Source organism: Carex rostrata, chromosome 8 (genome assembly GCF_964058835.1).
Source record: "Carex rostrata chromosome 8, lpCarRost1.2, whole genome shotgun sequence".
Taxonomy (NCBI): Eukaryota; Viridiplantae; Streptophyta; class Magnoliopsida; order Poales; family Cyperaceae; genus Carex; species Carex rostrata.
In genome coordinates, this window is record NC_135925.1 from 1,639,030 (window position 1) to 1,662,319 (window position 23,290).

The following is a 23,290-nucleotide window of genomic DNA, read 5'->3' on the forward strand; positions in this document are numbered from 1 at the left end:
TAATATAATATAATCTTTGAAATTGGACGGGTTACTTAACCCGTCCGGATTTTCTTTTTCTTTTTTTTCTTTTTTTTTCAGGCCCGGGACGGGATGCTTAAACCCGTCCGGGAATTTTTTTTTTTTTTTTTTTTTTGCCGTGATGTTGGTTAACAGCTAATCCGATTAACCGGGACGGGTCAATTGGACCCGTCCGGTGGGACGGGTTTACAGAGCCCGATCTACTTAGTTTTCGCAAAAACTCAAAAGTAGTGTTCTTTTTAAATATTTAATTTATTTTATTTCTATTAATAAAAAATTCGGCCTTGATAAATTATAAGTCAGAGCAGCTGGCTTTCCTGCCTGCCTATGATAAGGCACTGGTAGTCGTAGACTGGTAGTGGTACCTTATATATTGAATACAATTTTTTGAAGCCTTGGATTGTGCGATTCTGTTGTAAGTTTGTGTAGTAAACAATGGTTAGTTCATGCAATAATAAAAGAAGACCTTAACTTGCAATGATTAACATGAGGTACATTTTCTAATCTCTTCATTAGATTAGATTGGGACCAACTCATTTCAATGGTTAACATGCCTCCCTAAGAAAACATTTAAACATCCTAAAAAAATTTATAGTTGATATGATCATATCAAACTTACTTACCACAAGTCCACAGAGTATCCTGTGCAGTACTACCAGACTGCGTAGACTATAGTCATTTTTTTTTTTGATTGAAACCAAAATCATTTCGAACCTAATTGGAATATGAGAGGTCCGCTTTAAAATTCGTGACAGATTAAAACAGACAACTCAGATCTCATTCTACATGGTCCAGTACCGCATTGGATCTCGATCCAATTCCACAAGTTTGCTTTCTTTACAACTCGGGATCTTTTATTTCTCATGTCTTGTTCCACTTTTCCCTTTTTTCTTTCATCTTATCCCAATAAAATTTTTAGTGGGCACTAGGCTATCCGCCTACAAAATAATTCCACAGCTCTCCTAGAAACACCACATCATCCACAAGACATTCAAAACTCACGGTGACCCGATCAAAATTAAATACGTGACAGGACAGTGAAGTCACTCCAATTTCCAAATTAACATTAGAGGAACTTCAAATTTATAACAAAAAAACTCAAAAGTGGATTTCAGTTCGGCATTTTACTTCTAAAAAAACTTAAGACTATAAGACTTACTAGTTACATAACTGGACGTTTCAGTATTAGCTAATTTAGCAGAGAACAAATTTTGATAGTACTCCCACAAGATGTGTACAACATGATATACACGGTTAAGAATAAACAAGGCAAAAACAAAGCTCTTATCCTAATATTCTTCATGCAAAGATGTTTCTTACTCCTTCAACCTTGATGAACGATCCTTCTTATGACCACCAAGAATACGAGAAATCTGGAGACCTCTACTGAAGGCTTGGTTGAATAGCATGCGAGTTTGAAACTCCGACACAAAAGGAAACCAAGCGAAAAATGCTATTGGAGTGAACAAAATGAGGCCCATTACTATTTCGTACCCCCGTGCCATTGCACGTATAGATCCCCACAACCCCGCCCACTTTATAATGGGTCTACAAGCCTGAGCAATCTGAAAAAAAAAAAAAAAACAATTGAAGTAAAAACACTATAACATATGTGACATTCAGTCAAAGAACCAGAATAAAATAAATAGAGAACAAGAGTGAGGCTATGGGACTATGCATACCGCAGATTGGTCCGTACTACGGATCAATATTTTCACTTTCAAAGTACAAATAGTCAATCTGAACCTTTCAGCACAGTTTTTATATGAAAATTTACTTGCGAACTCAATTTTATATGAAAATCACCACTTTTGAATGGTCTATAATATCTAAATCAAGTGATTTTCTACCTATCTACAATTATAAAAAAATGTAAAATTTGATCTACAAGTACATTTTCATTTGGAAATCATGTTGAACAAATTCAAATTGATTGTTTGAGCTTTGAAAATAAAGACCAATATGCGCTATGCATAGTACCATTAGTCTCACTCAGAGAACAATCAAGAGATTAGAAGAACTAACCAGAAGCAGTCCCCATCCAGTAGGCATGAAGGCAAGGACACACACTACGATATCTAGCACCGTCATGTGTGGCAATGCAACCAAAGTGATCACTATTGATATAAAAGTCACAAATATTAAAAACTTGAATAGCCTGAAAACGAGCTGAAATTTTGCACTGAATCTACGCCTCCCAACAGAAACAGTCTGAAAGAAAACAAAACAATAGCCGTGTTTAGTATTTAGTAGGAGGTTCCGTAATGCATATATCAAAGCAAGAAAAAACAAAAGATCAGCGAATGGGACCAATGCCGCAAGTTCAGGTTCAGCATTAGTACCGCAAGATTGTATGGGAACTGTTGGCAAACCAGCTGAGTGAGGCTACGGTAATATGCATAGTGCCACTGGTCCGTACTATGGCTACACGCCTACATATCTCTATTTGCAAAGTCCAAACAGTCTATCCGAACCACTCAATATGATCTCTATATGAAAATGTACTTGAAAATCAAATTTTACATTTTTCAGATTTTTTTTACTATTTTTTATATAGGTAGAAAATCACTTGATCTACAGATTCTGAACCATTCGAAAGTATTAATTTTCTACCTATCTAAAAAAATGTTATTCAAAAAATGAAAAATATAGTCACCAAGTATATTTTCATATGGAGATCATATTGAGAGGTTCCAGTCGACCTTGTGCACTTAAATATATATATATATATATATAGAGCCAGACGATATGTGTTATTCATAGTACCGTAGCCTCACTCAAACAGTTTGTCAATAATTTGTTCCTTTTTGCCCTTTTCGGTCATTGGTTTGTAATAGCACTTGTACAGAGAAGCTTCGGGAATGAAGTTTAACCAAATTCAAAACAAAGACCGAATGCTTCGACCTACCTTCATGACAAGCAAAACAGCCAAAATTACAAGCCATGAAGCTCCATAGACCTAACAAATACAACACACACAAAAAAATATATATAACATATAAAGAAGGCAAAACAAACATTTTACTTGGTATTTAACTACGAAACTATGTATAAAAAGAAAAAATAATGGAAGAGAAGAATACCGAGACACTTTTCATCTTTTTGGTGATATTCAAGTGGTAAACAAGCCCATACTGGTACACAAAAAACCGAGAAGCCAACAAAATCTCCAATAACACCCCGCGTTTCCCTGTATACTTCAAATGATCCTGTTCTCTATCCCACCATGACTCCCAGCTTTTCTCCGGCGACACACCAATGCCACCTCTATTCGTAATCCACTTATTCCAATCAGTCCAATCATCGACGATCTTTTGCCATTCAAAACCCGAGGGGTTGAACAGAAAAGGTGCAAAGAGCCACGTGCCGACCATGAACCACATAGTTATTGTGATAAATATGTAGGCAGCCGATGATTTGTATGATTGGCCAAAAATTTGGTATATTATGAGGAGGATTAGAAGCTCAATGCCCTTGATAAAATGGCTGCGGGAATAGAGGCGGTAGTTGTCAGCAAACTTGGCATGAAAGACCACAAAACCACGACCTGTACCCCTGTGAGAAGACAGATGTTTGCTTTCTGTTTAGTAAGAGAATTGAATAATCATGCAGTGATCAAAATCAAAACCTGCATGCAACCTTGCAAATTAGAAGTTACTTTTGTGTATACAAGCAATGGATACATAAGAAGTGGGAATTCCATACCAAATACATGACTTTTTATGAAATACGAAGATTACCATGACATGAAAACCTAGCCCCAAGGCATGAAGGCAACTCCATTTCAAAGGATGACACACAAACAAGAAATAAAAAATAAATGCGGCATAACATGACAGAAAAATGCAACACCATAAACATCAAGAACAAATAACGTAATCGGGACAATGGCAGATTGGAACCAGCACAGACCAGTAGGCAGGTATCTATTCATTGGTATATTTCAAACTAGATCACAACCCAATATTGAAACCCTAAATATACCAAATCAAAAGTCTTATAGTTTGGTCTAGATTACAACCAGCCCTTAAAATATTATGCTTAGATTTCAATCAGTAATTGCTCTAGAAAAGGCACTTGATGCCCAACAATCAGGTTTATATTTCATTCATACCTATACTCAGCACCACCATGTAGCAGAGTCCTTCCAAAATAATGTGTCTTAGTGCCCAAAGAAAATGTGAAGAAAACAGATGCCAGTTGCAGTTGCATCAGCACGAATTCGCTGACTGCAGTTCGAAACCCTCTTTCAAGGCCAATTTCCATCATCATCGGTAAAGCCATCAGAAACCCTAATTGTACAAATGATTGCGAGGCTAGAGCCACCTGGAGTGGCTTGTTGTGAATGAATCTTCGACCCATTGCGAGGCCTTCTTCCAACCCGCTTAGTTCAAGATAGAGTCGCCCATAGAGGAATACATATACAGTAAGGACTGTTACCTAATGAGAATAAAGACAGAATTAGGATAGAAATGATGCAATCTGTATTAAAAAAACTGAAATATTAACTGTAGAAGAGTGAACATATCCCTTCTGGAAAACTTCAATGGATCGGTTCTTTTATCTACCTAAAAGGAGAATGCATGATTTTCAAGTTCTCTCGTTCAATTTGGATGCCTTATTACGTGTTAAATATCTTATATATATCCACTTCAAAGTATTACACTATAATGAGGTGGCAATATACAAAGATGCTAAAGTTGCAGTGTTCCTCTAATCCTCTTTACTCTCAGCCTCAACACTAAGAGTGCTCTGGAAGAGGGGAGAGGAGGGGTGACTGGACCTGACAGACCCCTGTTTACTTGCTCCACAACATTAAATTTTGAGGGGAAGAGGGGAGGGAGGAGAGGAGGTGAATTCTATATACAAACTATTCAAATATTCAAATTTTGTAACCCTCAAATCGGGGTGTAGAGGTGAACTCTTTACACTGCCCCTCTCCCATGCCCTTCCTTTCTCTCCCCTTATCTGGAGCACGGCCTAAGGATTATGGGAGAAGAAGTAAATGACCATACCAGGGTACTGAAGTAGAAGCCCACAGTAGTATAATAGCAAGACAGCATCCTGAAGAAGTCAAACCGGTGGCCTAGACGATATATGTCACGGCTCAAAGTTTGCTCACCATTTCCATTAGCTAGCCTTGCCTCAAATAGTGATATCTGGTTTAGACCAACATCCCTTCCCTTTCCAACTTGCAAGTACTCGTGATGTGTTACACTGCCTTCACGTAAAGTTGAATTGAACCCTGTAAAAACCCATCCAAACTGCTGTTAGCAGGTACCATATTATAAACATTAGTGCACAGAATTCGAGTGTAGTTGTTAAAAAAAATTCAGATGGTTAATAAGCGCATCTATTAAAAGAGCGGAAGAAATGAAAAATTACAAAACTAGAAAGAACAGAAACATACCTGCAAAAATACCTTCACTAAGGTTGATAATCCTTGAAGCTTTGCTTACACCGCCCCTTGTTAGATGGAAAACTCTATCAAACACATCTGGATGACCATAGTGAAAGCGAACCCTGCGAAAGAGGAACCTTTTTTTACTTCCGTTTTAAACAAAAATTAGTCATTTTAAAACCAAAGAAACGTGAAGAATAAAAAAATGGTGCAAGACCAAAGTAGGGCATATGGATTGAGGTTCCAAAGGTAGCCATCTCACTCACCCTGAATGCATGTTATAGGGCCATTAATTGCGAAGGATACACATTTTTTAATGAAAGATTTATCCATTTGGAGTTACTCCCTCACTGTATTATGGACCTGCTAGATATCCAATCAAAATTATTGTTCCTATAACAATACCTTAAAGGATTGGCAAAAACACGTTGTCCAATAGTCACAAAGCTAGTCTCCTGATTTGACATGAACCATGCAAGAGAAGATACACTGCATATAACAGTGTTAGAAATACACACATCAAAAGAAGTATGGACAATTATAACAGTCTTATAAAATAGCAGAGGGACATTCACCCACCTGCCCGTGAAGATGTGCTCCCTGACCCCAAGTATTGATGGATACCTCAACCCATCATGCTTTTTCAAAAACTCTTGCAACAAGTTTCTCATCTTGAGTGCTTCCTCCATATAATTATCCTAAAAATTTGTGGTCGTCAGGATATTCAAGTAGCCAAATACAAGAAGTGCACCCACAGAAAATAACCTATAATAGTACCTGGTTCATATCTATAGTCTGTAAACTTTCACCACGCGTAAAAATAATGGCATGGTTCTGATTTTCAGGTTTTCCTTCTCCAATAATAGCAGGGCCTGGCAGCTTTATACGATAAATAACCTAAGCAAAAGCAAGTTAAAGAATGATCGCATCAGCTACTTACGAAATGCAGATTTATTTGCCGGTTGTAATAATTAATGTGATCAGCAACACCTGGTCAACATTTTGCACCACTCCGTCAGAACTGTCGGCCTTTGATATGGCAGCCTTAACCAAAACAGAGTAAAAAACCTTCTCTATTTTCTTATCTTCACTGGGTTCTTCAATCTCGTCTAAGTATGCCACGCGGAGAGCAGGATAACTACAAAACAAATCAGGACAACAGTGAAAATAATAACAAAAAGGACCCTGAATATTTGTCGTTCCGCCAATTTCTTAGCCTATTATAAAGATAAAAGGTAATATACATGTACATACTTAGTCATTAGTTTTAGGATATCTTGTGCACGGGGATCCCCACTCCGCTTGTGAAGTCCATATTCTTGGCATGACACAACGTAAGTGAATTTCATGTCAGCTATGGCTTGGCATTGTCTCCACAGTAATCTCTCTGGTTCAGATTGCTCCTCTGACATTAACTTAGCCGCTTTATAACCTTCCAAAAGATCTGAAGTAGTGAACGAAAAAGGTAAGTGTACGGTTAATGAATATAGAAAAGAAAATTTATAAAGAGTAAAGTCAGCATGTGCTATGCTCAGCAAGAGAGCTTGGTGAGCATAACTCCAAAATCTATCGGATTGCCATCAAATGATTAATCCAAACCGATGAAACCGCTCTACTTCACAAGTGATGCACGTACATATAAATTTTTGATATTTTCGAATTTATTTAGTAAAAAGTTCAGCAGTCAAAAAATGAAGTTTTCTAAGTTACTTTAATGCATTCATTTTTCATCATTTTTTTACCGCCATGTCAGGAAATGCGTGAAGTAAATTTATAAAAGAAAAAAAATGATGTGCAAAGAAGTACCATCATCTTCTGCCATGTCAAGGAATGCCTGAAGTTCCAAAGCTTTCCTATAATACATCATGCCTCTAACTGTAAAGTTCCAAAGCAAAGTTATTAAATTTTTCAACAAAATTAAATATGTGTTGTTCTTGTGATATAGTTACAACACTCCACTTCTTATATTTTAGGAAAAGCAAACCTGATAGAATTTTCATCCTAAAGCAGTTATTTCATACCAGTTCGGCTCAAAGTCTGGCCCCTGTGCGAAGCCCACAACCGTAGCTCCTCTTCAAGTTCACTTGTTCCACGAAGTTCTTCTTCTGATGTGCATTTGACACGCTCTAGGAAGTTTGTCCACTCATCTAATTAAAAAATAAAATAGTACAAGGATGTCAGAATCGGTGTGAAATATGAGAAGGAAAAATTATTTTCTGAATAAACATAGTCACCAGGATATATCTTCTGGAGATAGAAAAGGATTGAGACCCCATCCTCATTTGGCTCCTCAAGATTTTGTAAAGAGAAAAGAACGTCTTCATTGTAGTAGGGTGTTAAAACACTGCAAAGCATGACAGTTTAAACACAAGTACTTAGTACAATATTAGCCTGCTTTGCTTTTTTGAATTATTTATGATTATTTTTAAAAGTATTATTTTAATAAAAGCAATTTACAGATAAGCAGTATTATTACAAAATAATCAAAAAGACTATTTTATAATAATACTGATTAAAAATATAATAAAAATGATTTTTTATTAGCTGAATTTTTATTTGAAAAGGCCTTGTAGGATTCAATTGTTATATTGGTTCTGTCACATCAAGATCACTATTATCGCCAGCATCAAACATCATGAAGGGTTAACAAAGTAATCTAGGGAAACTTTATATAAGAAAACCTACGAAAAGGAAAGCATGTTTCGAACTTCAGGTGCGTCAGGCATGTCCATAAACAAAGAGTTACTGAAAAATGATATCCGCCTCCTTGCTTCCAAGTTCATAGGGACATCCATAGCCGACTCTTTAACCGTCAGCAACAGATAAAGCCTCTTTATCTAGTCACGAGTGAAAAGAAAGACTTGTAACTACATCATTGATATTAGATCATAGTAAATTAATCACCTCACAAATAGCCTTTATACTTTCTTTATTATGACCCACCGTGCACTTAGAAAAACAAATAAAATTTAAAGGCACTAACAGCTAAAATAAAATGATTTTTTTTTAAACAAAACATAAAAGAGTCTCGTAGGATTCGTACAAGTACACAACAGCTGAATTAAATATCAACTTTATCTCTGTTTTTTGTACATTTCCAAGAAAAACTTGAAGCATTAGAAGAATTTCATATAAAAAGATTATCCAAAACCTTACACAAACATTACAGATACTATACAAAATATAACCAACTTTTCTGGTGGTTAAAATTATACCTTCTCCCTCCAAGCTTCAGTGTTTGGTACAGGAAACTTAATAGCACCAGGGGATGCAAATAATGGGCCAGTTTGCGGATTATCATAGCTTGGCTCTAGAATACTGCTCAAAGAAAAGTCAACAGAAAGTATAATACTTGCTATTAATTGAATTAACAAATACCATAATTTATCAACAATATAAAATAAGTTACTTTTCCATTATATCTTTTGATACTACTTCGTGCATATCTTGGAAGAGAATCACAACTTGTCCCCTGTCTTCTTCCTTGTTATCCATCTGAATTAAGATTTGGGAACAAAAAAAATTTGTTGTTTGTCTGTATAGACTCAGGTACAAAAGAAAATTTAACTGAGGATATCACAAAATAATGCATACCAAATGCTTTATCAACTTAACAAAATGTTCATAAAGGTCCGGCAAAGCCCTCATGTTAAAATCTGCTATGAGTTTGTTATTATTTATGTGCTCTTCGACTTGATCAAAGATAATGTTAATGACACTGCAGATGCAAAAAGAAATACGCAAGTTAGGTAAACTAGAAGGGTGTTTCATGGGTAAAAGTAAACAAGCAGCAGAATAATTTGATTACTTTTTTTCTCCATCACCAACAACCAGGTAATTAATTATACTCCTCAAAGAAGCGTAGCATTCACGAACTGCGGCAAACATGTAGTCATCAGCATCCAGTCTCTTTTTAAGTTCACGGTCCCTCCCATTGCTGTCCTTGGCCATGTCTAGCGCTACTGGGATCTAATTCAAAAAAAAGAAATGAAATCAAGGTCAGTATGTTTGAAAACCGCGAGTGAAATTTGAATAAGGAAAGGGCATACCTTGCTAGCGAGTAAAAAAGGAGGCCACTGAATAAGGTCCAGATGTCGATCAGCACAATAAGGAACGAGTAATAAATCCATCTCCCTGTATTTCCATAAGATAACTTCAATTTACCAGGCCTAAGGGTGGGGGTACTATAGAAACAATTTAAATTTAGCAAATCAACGTTTTCTTTTATTACAAGGAGGGAAACCAACAATAACCAATTCCATGGTGTTGTGCTAAAGCTCAATCAATCCAAGGCTAATAAAGCAAAATGAAATCAAGAGAAAATAGCTTCTGTCATGGCATTTCAAAAAAAAAGAAATCAAGAGAAAATAGGAGGAGTTTAGATTCCTCCTTATAAAAGGAGAGAGTTTGGATAGCCTAAAGGGTAATCCATCCAGACCAAATCGGGAAAGTTAGGTTAATTTTGATCTAATTTATCCAAATAGTTCATGGCTCTTCATAATAACTCTCAACTCCTGCTCACTCTATTAATTAGTTCTAGTTAGATAACTCCCAAATTCTACCAACTGTAATTAACTCTACTTGCACAAAAAATAATGAAACAAAATCGCTCTCAAGTCTCAACTAAATCCTCACTGTAACGCATAGCCATTTACAAGTTTACTAATAATATTTACTGATTACGTCCCACGAAAATGTAGGTTTCATATCATGAAACTACAAATAAATATTAGCAGTTTAATAGAATTAACTTCTAAAAGGAACGATGAAAGAGGGGTAAAAGTGTAAACAATTAGAAAAATGTTTATGATAGTTTTGTGTAAATATCAATACGAGGGGCTTATAACCAACCAGTACAAGTTCCACTAGAAGTATATAAGGAGGGTTCAAATGCCTCCATTTTTAGTGCCTCCATCATGCCTCCATTTTATAAATTGTAATAATTCAAAATATAGAACTTAAATGTACAATAGATATGATCTACATCATTTTCTCTATGCACATGTAAAAGATTATGACATTTCAACTCTGTTTTGATTGTTATCAAGAGCTTGCAGAAATACATTGATGTGGATAATTTCTGGACGTCAATTTTTCAACTTATTGATTCACATAAAAACAAAACCAATAAGTGATAGTTTTTTATGTGCATATAGAGAATAGATCACATCTAATTGTTTTATGTGGGCATATAAATTTTATAATTTTGTTATTAGAAAATTAAAAAATGGAGGCATTTGAACCCTCTAATTATACAAGTATTTGCAAATACTCTTGCTAAGCTGACAAGTGTTGGTATTCCTTATGGTTTTCCATGGTCCAAAGAATCAATTAAGCACCTGTCGCTAATGAGATCTTCCTTTCTGAAGCTAGTTATTATTTTGTTCCACATTTGTGCAAATCTTGCAGCCTGCCTCTCCTTATCGACAGCTGGCATCTAAAACCAAATTGTAGAAGCATTTAAACATCCATTATCCAAAATTCTGAAATTAACCTTAGGATAAATAGTAAGACAGGAAAAGAGATTCTTGGACCTGTGCAAATTTACGGGATATTGATGCTCTGAGCCCCTTTTTTCTACTCTTAGAGTTTTCCCTAGGGACCAAACGGGCATTGAATGCACTACGTAAGGACCGAAACCTTGACCTGAACATTCCCAATGTTCGAATCTGTTTTTACAAAATAAATAATAAATACTAAAGATCAGATACTCATTGCTGATAACTCAAAATAATAAAATTTATTAACCTCCCCAAGGCGACGGTAAGCCCCATAAATGCCACCAAGTGCTGTCGAGAATATGGTGTACCAAATTTGTGCATCCATGAAATAAACCTATGATAAAACAAATGAAAGATTACTTATAATTGCTCTAAAAGGTAATAAAACAGTAACAATTAAACCAAGAGGGGAAGAAAAATACAAGAACAACTGGAGCCCAGAGAGCAATCACGACACCAATATTATTCTTAGCTGCAACAGGCAAAAGGATAATAAAATTTCTAGGTCAGAACACCCTATAATAAGATGTGCCACTAGATACCAACAAAGAATGCAAGCATTTACCTCTAGGAAAGAACTCATGCCATTCAAAAGTAGTTACAGTGTTCTGCATTATATATTTGGTGGGACCAACGAGAGGCTTAATCTGAAATCATAAATATTTGTAGAAATATGTTATGATAATGCAAGTATATGGTTGCAGAAGTAGTTCTACAAAACTCATATACTAAAATAACAAACAAGGAGTAACGAAAACAAATACGTAGTATCAGAACCAAAAAGAAAATTTTCACAAGATGGAAGTCCAGACCTCTAAGTAATAACTGAAGGCTAATTTTGCAAACAAGAGAACAACCCAGAACAAAGTGTACCTATAAATGAAAAAGTAGAAAGGTAAGGAGCTCAATAGCAATAACGTAAATGGGGGAAATTAAAATGTTTCATGCAACTAGCACTAAAAGGTGGTGCATATCAGTAAATTAAATATGAGACCTCAAAATAAATGGAACTTCATAAAAATCCCAAAAACAGTAAACCACCATAATTATCAGCTAAATCTTTTAGAGTACTGATCTGGCAAACAATGAGAAGCACACAGATATGATTAGTACTCACATGAAAAGTGACAAAGTACTCTCATGTAACCCTCTTCCAACAAAGAGATGAGGCTGCGGATAAATAAGCCAGTTAGTCAGACAATAATACAAGTTTAATTTTAAGACTTGGGTTTTATACAGCTTGGGTTTCAGGTATAACCAAAACCTAACAAAGATTAAATGGTTCATCAATAAAGTAACACTACAGTCTGTATGATCCCAGGTAAAGTTACATAAAAACAGCGGAGTACCTGAGACCACCACATCAACAGCCTCACAATCCTGTAATTTGACCTCTCAAGAAACCGCCTCAAGCATGGTAACAAAAATAACAGAAAACCAAGAACATCAGGCGTCTCATATATGATCACAGCCACCAAATAAAGTGATGGCTCGGACCCGCCATTTCCAAACCAGCTTCTGATTGTTTTTGATATACCGTTAGGAGTCTCCCACATGTAAGCGTATGTGATGGGTAGTATTATGACCCATATGCAAGCAAAAGCAAACTTCAATACATATCTCAGCTTGACAGGAGTAGACATGCTCCTCCTCGCCTTCCAACCGAATATAATGTCAAGAACAGCTAAAACACATAAATGAACAAGGAATCAATATCACAAATAAAATTGTGAAAGTGGTTTCACATGTGTCTTGTTCCTTTTTATTCTCATAAAAATTGGAATCTATTTGAAGATAAGAGGGTAGATTGCAAGTGAAGAAAGATGTTACTTTAGGCGGCCTTGATATCCAACTTTAATTGTGTAAGACCAAATATATTTGGAACACCTAACATAGTGATGCATGTAGTACTAATGAAAAAGCAAATAGTGTGCCATTACCTTTACAAAGTTTGACCATTGCAGCAGTGATGAAAATGCTCAAGACTTTCTTGAACACATTAAGGTCAATTATATCAATTGGTGAACCGCCGTTCCAAGCTAAGATGATCATTGCCTAGTTTACAAACAATTGCAAGTCAACTAGACAAAGAAAATTAATCAAAATTCACCAAAATAGTATGAACAAAATTACCTGCAGTGCTAGGATAAAGAAGGTCCACATCCGGTCAAAGCTTCTAAAAATATGCCAATATGACCGCACCTCTACAAAATTGACCTTACCAATCCATCTGTCGGCCCTAAGTTTCTTCCCCTGAACCAAGATAATACAATTTTTTTGCTATCAGTATTGTCTTAGAAGGTTATGCTATGCATGATTGACCATGTGATAAAAGAACAAGTAAGAATGTAATTGAAGCAGAATAATACTAAAGAGAACATTATTTTTACTGTTTTAGCAAAGTTTTTCTTATCCAAGGACTCGAACAATAGACTCAACCACTAATGCAAGGGAAACTAATCTGACCATATTATACAAACTTACATCATCATTATTTCTCTCAGAAATTGAATCAAAAGCATGACAGAAGAAGTCAGCATCTGGTCGCATTGGCCAACCCAGGTGGAAACAGTCCACAGACCTACACTATCAGAAAATGTATTAAGTATTAACCAGTGTATTAAAATTTGGTCTATGCAGCCGCATAATCGTATTCAGTTGCAATCTGAATAGAAAATCTGTATTTGGTCAGATATGTGGTTCAGCATTTTTGGCCGCATATTCGGCTGCATATTACCACATACTTCTTTGTATGATATTGCATATTACCGCATACTTGTTTATATATATATGAATTCTAATTTAAAATCCGCATATATAAGTCCACATAAAAATCCGCATATGCAGCCGTATAATGTATATACAGTATGCGGTGGGCTTCCGCATACCGCATAAAAACCACATTTAAAAACATTGGTATTAAGAATGTACTCACCATTTTTTTCACGCATTTTACAGGAATGGAGTATCTATTACTTGGTCTTGCTATTTTTCTAAGATAGTATCAAAATATTACAAGATGGAGTGAGGCTACGATACTATGCATAACAGATTGATTCGTACTACAGATTATATTTTCGTTTTCTAAACTGTTCAACATGATATCCAAATGAGAATGTACTTGCAGACTAAATTTTACATCTTTATAATTTTTTTACTATTTTTTTAGATAGGTAGAAAATCACTACTTTTGAATAGTCCAGAATATTTAAATCAAGTTATTTTCTACCTATCTAAAAAAATAGTAAAAATTCTAAAAATGTAAATTTTGATCTCTGAGTACATTTTCAAATGGAGATTATGTAGAATGGTTCAGATCGATTGTTTGGACTTCGAAAATGAAGATGCTGATCCATAGTATGGACCAATATGCATAGTATCGTAGCCTCACTCCACAAGATGATATAAAGGGGCAAGACAAGTGTTGCTTTTGGTTTTAAACTTAAGAAGAGTTTTACCAGAAGTATTCGTTTAAGTCATCGTAGTTTCTCCATTGAGAATGCTTGGATTTTTCTCTTTTGCACCTTTCAGATTCCTGTAGAGGAGTACAAATAATAAAAAAAAAATTTAAGAAAAAGCTTCCACTGTTAAGCAAAAACTAGAATAAAGGATATTAGGTACAGACCTTGGCTATAGTGTTGTAAATAGGTGTAACAACCTTCTTAAGAAATGCCTCATCGTCACCACCATATGCTGGTTTTATATAGTCACCTGTCACTGGGTTCACATTCCCTGCTAGCATCTCATAAAGCTCAAATGCCATCTGGAAAGAAGTTAAATTAGATTCAAAAAATGTTGACAATTAAGATTGTATCAAGGGTGTTTTGGTAAAAAGAGTAATTAGAGACAGGGTTCTCTATGTAATATGTACTCTATATATATCCCAACTTTGAGAACTAATGAATTAGGTTTTGATTTGCAATTAAAAATATATCATTTTGATGAGGTCTAGCACTCATTCAATCATGTTTTGTTTGGAAGTGAAAGCAAGGACTGCTGCACGAGATTGAACACCATGCAAAGACTGATACCAATATTAGTAGTCTCATGGATACCAATACTATGCAGGCTCTTGATTTCAATCCAAAGTTTAAATTATATTTCTATAGGTTCCTATTGTGTCAGAAAGTATATTAAAAATTATGTAGGTTAAGATGTACATGATGGTAGATGTAGCTCAGGCATTCTGGCATGAATCTAAGGTTTGCAGCTTCACCCCAAATAAGAAGATACAGCCCCATGTATAATAGCTTCCTCTGTTGCACCTCATGAGGGACAGCTGGCAGCCTGATATATTGTTTTTAAGATGAAAGTTATATAATAATTCTTGTAGAGATCTTTTTGGATTTCTTTTACTCAAACAACTCCCAAGATTTATTATGTATTTGATGTTTGAATCTTATGGATTGGAATTAAAATTCAGTAAAAACTGTCAACCAATTAATCAAATAATAAGGAAGGGATAACACTCACCAAAGGCTACTCTTGCGATTCAAGTACTTGCACCATTTCTTGTAGTTCTTAAACAATTTTTTCATGACATCATTCAATGCACTCTCATCCAACTTGCAAAGATAATTACAAGTCAGTGCATTTCAAAGACTAAAGAAAGCAGAGATGAGAATAAATAAATAAAAACAGAGATTCAGCAACAAAGAGGAAGTGGCATATGTGCAAACCTTAGGTTGATTATCAGGCTTTGGACAATTCCGTACATGCACATTTGCCAGTAAAAGAATCAAATGTTCTCTTTGGTTTGACACATTATCGTTCTGCACAGAAATGCAACACTAGTATCAATGTATAAGAAGATACTTCACAGAATATATCTACAGCAAAATTTTCAGGTGTTGTATGCTGATACCAATGAGCTTGACAAGTTCCCTACTAATACAGCAAAATTGTGAAATTTTTGGTTACTTGGCGATTTATTTCCAGTAATGAATGTTTAGACCCAAGAAGACTCACAGAGGAACAAAGAAAACATGCAAAACTCTAAATTACCCAACAACACGATGGTAAAAGCTCAGACGCGCTGTAAAGTTGATACCAGCACAATAATGGGTAAAATCTGTACTGTACATAACTGAGGCAGTTTCAACATACTAACAGTTGACACCAAAAATAGAGATGGTCAGGATGCAAGTGACCAGTCCAAATGTAAAGAACTCAGATTAGTTCGCAAACTTGCCTGAAACCCAAACATAACTCCTAACCAATCAAGAAGGTCTACATCGGCTTTATGTATATGATCGTTAGGCCATGTTAAACCCCTTATGTCACGAAGTGCAATTACAGCCGCTTTAATCTGAAATGTTCAAAGGAATTTGAGATCAAAATCCTAATCAGGGAAACTACTGATCTTTGGAGAACAGAGAAGAAGGAACAACAGAAGAACCTCAGGATATTGCATAATAGCCTGATCCGCACTGGCAGGGTCAAGAGGGAGAATATTATATGGTAGATATATCTTCGTCTTCTCCTCTACCTTTTTATGCTTTTCCAAAATCTAATAAAATATGATAAAAGCTGTTATGCATGTAACATCAAAAGGAAAGCTGAAATTGAGATTTTATGAACAAATACCTCGTGATCAACTTCAAGCGAACTGGAGTTGGTGAGAATTACTGCTTTTAAAACTTCAAAAAGAACAGTAGCCGTTTGATATGCTTCAGTAAGTCGGGCACTACAAATTAAGAAAATTAGTGCTATGATCTATGTTTGCCAGATCCTTGGTCTGCAATTTTTTACAGTGTAATGTGCCTTTCAAAATTTTGAAAAGAAAGAAAGAAAAGTCTTTGCCATAAATAGAAGTGATGTATAGTTTTACTTGAAAGAGAAAATAAAGCATACCGGTCAGCTTTATCAACCACATTTTGCCGAGCTTGTATGTAATCTCTGTAGTACTGCTTGTAGAAACTTTTCATTAACCGTGCATCGCTTTCTCTGACCTTGCCCACAAGAGAAGGATCACTCTCCTAATCAGCAATTCAATGCAAACAAGTTTAATAGGTCAGACAACTCTTCTTTTATATATAATAATATAATACAACTTATATGGTTCTGTTCATTCAAGCAAAGAGATAATGCAACCGATTAGTATCACTTATCCTTCAAAAGGTGCAATGAAAACAAGGTTTCAACCACTGATCCCATAATAATTGCACTGAACTGGTGTCATTTATGTATCAGTCCAGGTGACCAAATAGTACAACTGCCAAAAAATCGATTTAACAATTAAAAAAAAAGCGCATTCAGGCTTACAAGCCTTCTATTTGGGCCAGTAGTGAACCAGGAGAGTGTACCAGAACACCGTCCATAGGCTCTTTACTAATGCCACTTTGTCCCACTCAGTACAACTCATACGTCGTATTTAGTTGTGGAGTAAGAGGTGGAGTAAACCCCTTACTTCGCACTTAAGCTGCCAAAAAATCAGGAGTAAGATGGAGTTACGACGGAATTAGTTAAACCACCTCTCCAGGAAATTTAACTTACTCCACACTTACTCCGGCTGTAGGGCCCACTGTCATGGACAGATTCATTTGCCAATTCCTCTCTCCTCCACGCGGATTAATTTAAGCCAGGACTTCAAGTTGCCAAATAAGATGTAAAATAGGAGTAATATGGAGTAGGCAACTTAATCCTCCTTAAATTTAAGTAGCAACCAAACATGGTAATAGTTCTTATCAAATAGATATTTATTCGTTTTGCGAAGCTACCTTTTCTAAACGTTGCCGAAGTGCTGTTTTGAACTGACGAACACCACGACCACTTGATGCAGGATCTAATCTATTGGCTTTCTCAAATGCATAAAATCGACCTATACAAAACATTTGAATAGGATATAAAAACAATGAGTACAAACATCCCCACATGATTGCCCCAACAGTAAGTATTCAGTTTGGTTAACAATTGTGACTGGTAAGGAGAACCTGATTAGGAACATCTGGTAATGAACCCCAGAGATGACTGGTACATAGATAAGAAAAATGTGAAGTTCCACTGCTCAAAAACCTTGGTTTTAACACAAACAATCAACAGTATACAAACTCGCAGCTATTCAATGTCAGGGTAAACTCGCTAGTTTGCTACCTTGAACGAAATATTGTGAAATTAATAGCATAGAGAAGAGCTTAAAAACTCACACAAGTAAGCTACGCGAGGATTATTAGGTTCCACCTCATTCGCCACACGCAGGATCGGAGCAATTTCAGACAGGCACGATGGCACAAGCTCACTATCATTAACCGGGTCACCGATGCTTCCCATTGTTTGGCTCCGACTCAGCCGCCTGTCCAGAAATTGCCCCGAACCAGAAGACGAAGAAGCCATGAGCGCTTTCTTCCAACCTCACACCTCAGTGTTAGAGAACAAATTTGAGAGAGAAAAATTGGTGCGGAAAGAAAAACCTAGCTAGGGTTTAGTGTTCATGCCGTGGTACTTGAAGAGAGTGACGACAATGGGACTGTCCGTCAGTGGGGAAAGAATAGATGGCAGTGGGGGAGAACCTTTTCGTAAAGAGAGATGCGCGGGGTTGAGAGACTTCGAATAAGGTTGGGTTTTTGTAACTATAACAAATATGCCATTGGGCGAAAAAGCACTTGTAATTTAGTTATGGGCGACTTGAAAATATTACTGAAGTCTATGGGCTTAATTATGGATACATTTAAAAATGCGGGCTCCCGTAATGCTGTAAGAATTTTGGAATTCGAATCCTCTGAGATATCTCAAACTTTGCGTGACTCTATGGAAAATCCCAACCGTTTAAATACGCTCTGCACGAATCTCAAAGCAAACGTAACACTGACCCCTACATGACCCCCGAATAGGCACCGACCACGTCGGTCACGCAAAAGTTGAGATAACTCAAGAGGATACGCACTCAGAATTTTGTGGGATCCACATCCTATAAATTCCGATTCTCTCCAATTTAACCAAAAAAGAATAGTGCTTGGTAGTCCTGCAACGTTAATCTCAGATTAGACGGTCCAAATGACGAAAATCGGCAAAAGAATTTTCCAGTCAGGAACTAATATTACCCTGCGATTTAGAATTAACGATCAAGATCTGTTCTTAGCGGAATTCCTTGCTGTGAGATAGAATTCAGATTTGAGACCCATCTGTTGAGAAACCGGAGTGCGATCCTCTGAGATATCTCATATTTTGCGTGACCGACGTGTCCGGTGCCTATTCGGGGGGTGATGTGGGGGCCGGTATTATTTGAGATTTGAGATTCGCGCAGAACTTATTGCAACGGTTGAAATATTCCAAAAAGTCACGCAAAATATGAGATACCTCAGAGGATTCGAATTCAAGAAACCGATGGGACACAAGGAACTGGATTCTTTGGTGTCGAGATGCCCTTTATATGGTGTACCATGTCCAACCCAGGGGTGTTTAAACTTCAAAGTTCAAACGGTTTGATTTGTTTGATTTTTAACCGAATCGGAAAATTTCAGTTTAAATGGATAAGTTGTTGATTTAATTAAATTGGTTAATTTTTTTAATTATTTAGGTTTAAATAGATCGGTTCGGTTTATAATCAGTGTAGTTGAAATTTAAGTCAGTAGTGGACAGAGATATTAACAACTCAAAATTTATCAGAGTATTAAAGTACAAATTAAAAAACTACAAATTACATTGCATTGAGAAATTTGAACTTTACACGACAAATAAATTCTAAAGTAGAGCAACAACTCAATGCAATATATGAGTTTATAAAACAAAATTTCAAAATTCATAGTAGGGCATCTGCCTAACTATGCACGGATATATGATGGTTCGACTTTGAAATGAGCCGATTCGATTTCTTTTTTTATTGAAAGCTCTTAGGCAACTGCATTTCATTGAACATAGGAGATTACATAGTAGATGTAGTGATACATTCACTTATTTATATTACAAAGACAATTGAAAAGTATCATAGCCTACAGGTCTTGCCTCTGATCCAATCTTCTTGTTATTCCGAGAAGAGGGGGTAGGTGTACCCCGTGTGGTTGAGTCGGTAGACTCGTGCCCAGTTAACAAGTTTGTAGGCTTGTTCGTTCTCTTCCCGTAGTGTGTATGCGCAGCAGTAATGAGGATGTGTAGCAAAAAGTTTGGCAATGCATGAAAGTTGTGAGTATGATCTCCAATTCGCCGTCTGTAATGGACTTTGACCTTGCCGTGGTTGAATGGTATCTGCTAGCAGCTTTGAGTCTGTTCTAAATCTGCAAGCTTCAATGCCCTGGTTTATCACAGCCTTTACTGCCATTAATAGTGCCATCGTTTCCATATGGAAGCGAGATACCGCCTGTTCCCAAAAGTTGATTTCATATCTGACCAAGTTTTGATTCCTGAGCAATATGAATGCCGCACCACCTTTGCCCAGACTGTCAAACGAGCCGTCTATCTATACCTGATATTCATTGTCTTCTCCCTGGGGTGTTGCCTCCATCACTGCTTGGTTGTATTGCTTTGTATTGGTGCATGGTATTGTTCCAGAAGTAGCCAGTGCCTCTTTAATTGTTCTTGCAAGGTCCCCTTTTTTCTCTTGGCAAAGTTGTGCACACCTGGATTTCCATATTTTCCATGCCAAGTTCATAAATAGAGCTATAAGGCTGCTATCTAGATTTTCCCAGAGCATCAGGAGGACGTTTTTGCGATCAATGTTCACTAGTTCGGTTGTTCGAAGACCCAAAGGTGAAAGAAACCATGTAGCTCGTGCATGAGGGCAATGGAAGATTGCGTGAGCAGCATCTTCAACCACATCTCTGCAAGTGTTGCAAGTTGGTTGAATAGAGCGGATTCTTCGGGCTGCAGCAGCTGTTGGGAGGGCCCCCTGTAAGATCTTCCAGAAAAAGAAAAAAAATCTTACACGTGGCATGACCTTTTGAGTTATCCATATCTTTTCCAAAGCTTCTCATTTTCCGACAACGATGCAAGGCGCACTAAAGGTTGCAGCTGATCAACCATGCTATAGGCCGCTTTGACATAAAAGGCACTATTTGACGTCCACGTGTACACCAGCTTGTCTTGAACCTCTGAATTGAGGACCATTTCAGAGTGCTCTCTAAGTATTTGCTTGGCCACTTCCTCCCCTCCAAACTGTATCAGTGTTATATTTATGTTTATTTATGTGACATGTGACTGATGTTTGACACTATATTTTATGCTTCCTTTGCTGTTTTTATTATTCTGTTTATGTTAGCCCTGCGTGCCTAATGACTAAATAAGCACGAGGCGAGGTTGATCATACCTTAATCCATAATTCCTGGTTTGGGGTGTGACAAATTTTGAGATAATTCTCATGATCATGGGCTTTATTTCAGTTCAAACCAGATAAATAAAAAAATTGGTATGTTCGGTTTGGTACTTATTCAGTTGATGGTTTGATCGGTTAGGTTCAGTTATGTATTTTTAAATTGAAAAAAATAGTTTGATTATTTTACTTTGATTTGAACCGAACTTACCGTTTAAACATTTCCAGACCCTAGTCCTAATTATTGACGAGTGACAACAACAAGAAATTAGAACTTAAGTGTGACTGATATGTAGTAAAACCCTCTGTATATGTGGAGAAGCGGTGCCGCTCAAGTCTCTTCCCGAGGCGATCTAAAGTCGCCTATGACCTTCTCTCTATCCACCTCGCCCTATCCTCTTTGCACCTCTATCTTTATCTATTTTCTACTCGTATTGTCCATCTAAGCAGGTGCCTCTGTTTGGTGGATCTAACTACTGCTCTTGGTGCCCCTGCCTGGTGGATCTGGCTATCACTCTCGGTGCTTTTGCCTAGTAGATATGACCACCGCTCGTTCCTTCGTCTTCGTTTGAGTCGGTGCTTCTGCCTGGTGAACTTGTCAGCACTTTTCCCTTCAGTGTCCTAAGGGTTTTTATTGATTAAGAGGTTCGCTCTCCTTTTTTCTCTTGAACTCTTTTTTCCCTCTCTGGCAATGGAATAATGGGTGAGACGAATTGTACATATAGATACTTACTTTATATGTTGTTATATGTTTTGGTTTGTGTTGGTATTTGTTACGTGCTCTCTTTTTTCTCCTTATCCTCCCTCTCTTTTATTCTCTGATTTGATTCAGTGTCTTCTACGATGAAGTTTGCTAGCAAGACAAGCTTTGCACACAAAGAAAATAATTAGTAGGCTCGTATCACTTCCATCAAGCAAGGATAACCAAATTTGTGTCAACACAGTACATATACTTTTGTGTGTTTTAAATTTGCTTACAACTGTATATTTTCTAAGATGTTAATTATCTAATTTTATGTAACAACTACTCTATAACTCTTTAAATAAATAAAATTGCATGCAGGCATGATCTGAATTGGCTTGTTATCCTGATTATCCGGGAGCAATGATGAAAATTTGTATCATCTGCATTAACTCGAAAGGGAATCTTTTGAGTTAATGAATATTTACTGTTTGATATGTTTCAAAATGCATGCAAATTAGATCTGCACTAATATTGAAAGACCACTATGTTATAGGCAGAAGTCATATTATCTATGTTTAAAATCAGACGGTTGAGATTCATTAACTAATTTTTTTTTTCTTTTGAGTTAATTCAGAGGATACGCATTCGCAATGATGATCAATAGTGTTAGATTGGTATATCACAGCAGTTACTTTCTTTTGTAAATTTTGAGTGCTATATAGTTAACTATCACAGTCATTTAATTAATATTTTACCACTCATTTTTAATATTAAATTAATTATTATTAACAATTAACTAGTTATAATAAAAACAAAATAATCTTGGAATAAACATGAGCGGAAGCTTAGTTAAACGAAGAAAGTTCTACATTCATAAAATTAAACTGAAATTATAATATAAATAGCTTAAAATTAATTTAAGGTAAATTTAAAAAATACAGCATTCGTGTCGTGCAATTAATTTTGATTGCTTTTATCGTTCAGAAGTCAGAACTCGAAAAAAATATTTTCATACATCTCAAAAACTAATTTTTAAGATAGATAAGTAAATATAAATTAATATTTTTTATCAATATTGTATTTTGATAAAAATATTAAAAGAAATAATATTATTTAATTTTTGAAATTACAAATTGTCATAAAAAATTTGAATCGGATGCTCTTTAACTGCGAGTCCGCATCGTCTGCATTAACTCAAAAGAGCATCATTAAGTTAACACATATTGACCGTTTGATTTGGAATGAAGCCAATCCGATGACAGCCTATAATTCAGGGGCTCTTTAATATTAGTGTAGATCTAGTCCACATCGATCTTAGAGCATATCAGACGGTCTAGATGCATTAACTATAAAGATTCTTTTTTGAGTTATGGAGAGGATACGAACTCCTTAACTGCAGCCTGCAGGCGTGCGGATCACGTGCTCGGACCCACCTCCTCCCT

The 23,290-nt window shown here is 36.2% G+C and overlaps 1 protein-coding gene across 1 annotated transcript; it reads right to left on the minus strand.

Annotated features, from left to right (window-relative positions):
• Positions 1-1,073: 1,073 nt before the first annotated feature.
• LOC144558600 (callose synthase 3-like) lies at positions 1,074-18,415 on the minus strand. Its single transcript, XM_078307445.1, has 43 exons — positions 18,069-18,415; positions 17,643-17,743; positions 16,777-16,901; positions 16,510-16,609; positions 16,322-16,432; positions 16,115-16,231; positions 15,603-15,695; positions 15,397-15,488; positions 15,084-15,210; positions 14,549-14,686; positions 14,382-14,458; positions 13,408-13,504; positions 13,057-13,176; positions 12,864-12,978; positions 12,273-12,607; positions 12,041-12,093; positions 11,736-11,796; positions 11,489-11,570; positions 11,346-11,395; positions 11,171-11,257; positions 10,957-11,091; positions 10,762-10,859; positions 9,472-9,556; positions 9,231-9,391; positions 9,017-9,140; positions 8,832-8,917; positions 8,638-8,740; positions 8,108-8,259; positions 7,657-7,766; positions 7,444-7,569; positions 7,229-7,297; positions 6,677-6,866; positions 6,413-6,560; positions 6,200-6,319; positions 6,002-6,120; positions 5,828-5,911; positions 5,432-5,544; positions 5,037-5,266; positions 4,136-4,461; positions 3,105-3,576; positions 2,930-2,980; positions 2,047-2,232; positions 1,074-1,586 (listed from the first exon to the last, which is right to left on the minus strand). Exons 1-43 carry the CDS (start codon positions 18,253-18,255, stop codon positions 1,338-1,340), a joined length of 5,805 nt encoding a protein of 1,934 aa, XP_078163571.1. The 5' UTR covers positions 18,256-18,415; the 3' UTR covers positions 1,074-1,337.
• Positions 18,416-23,290: the final 4,875 nt, after the last annotated feature.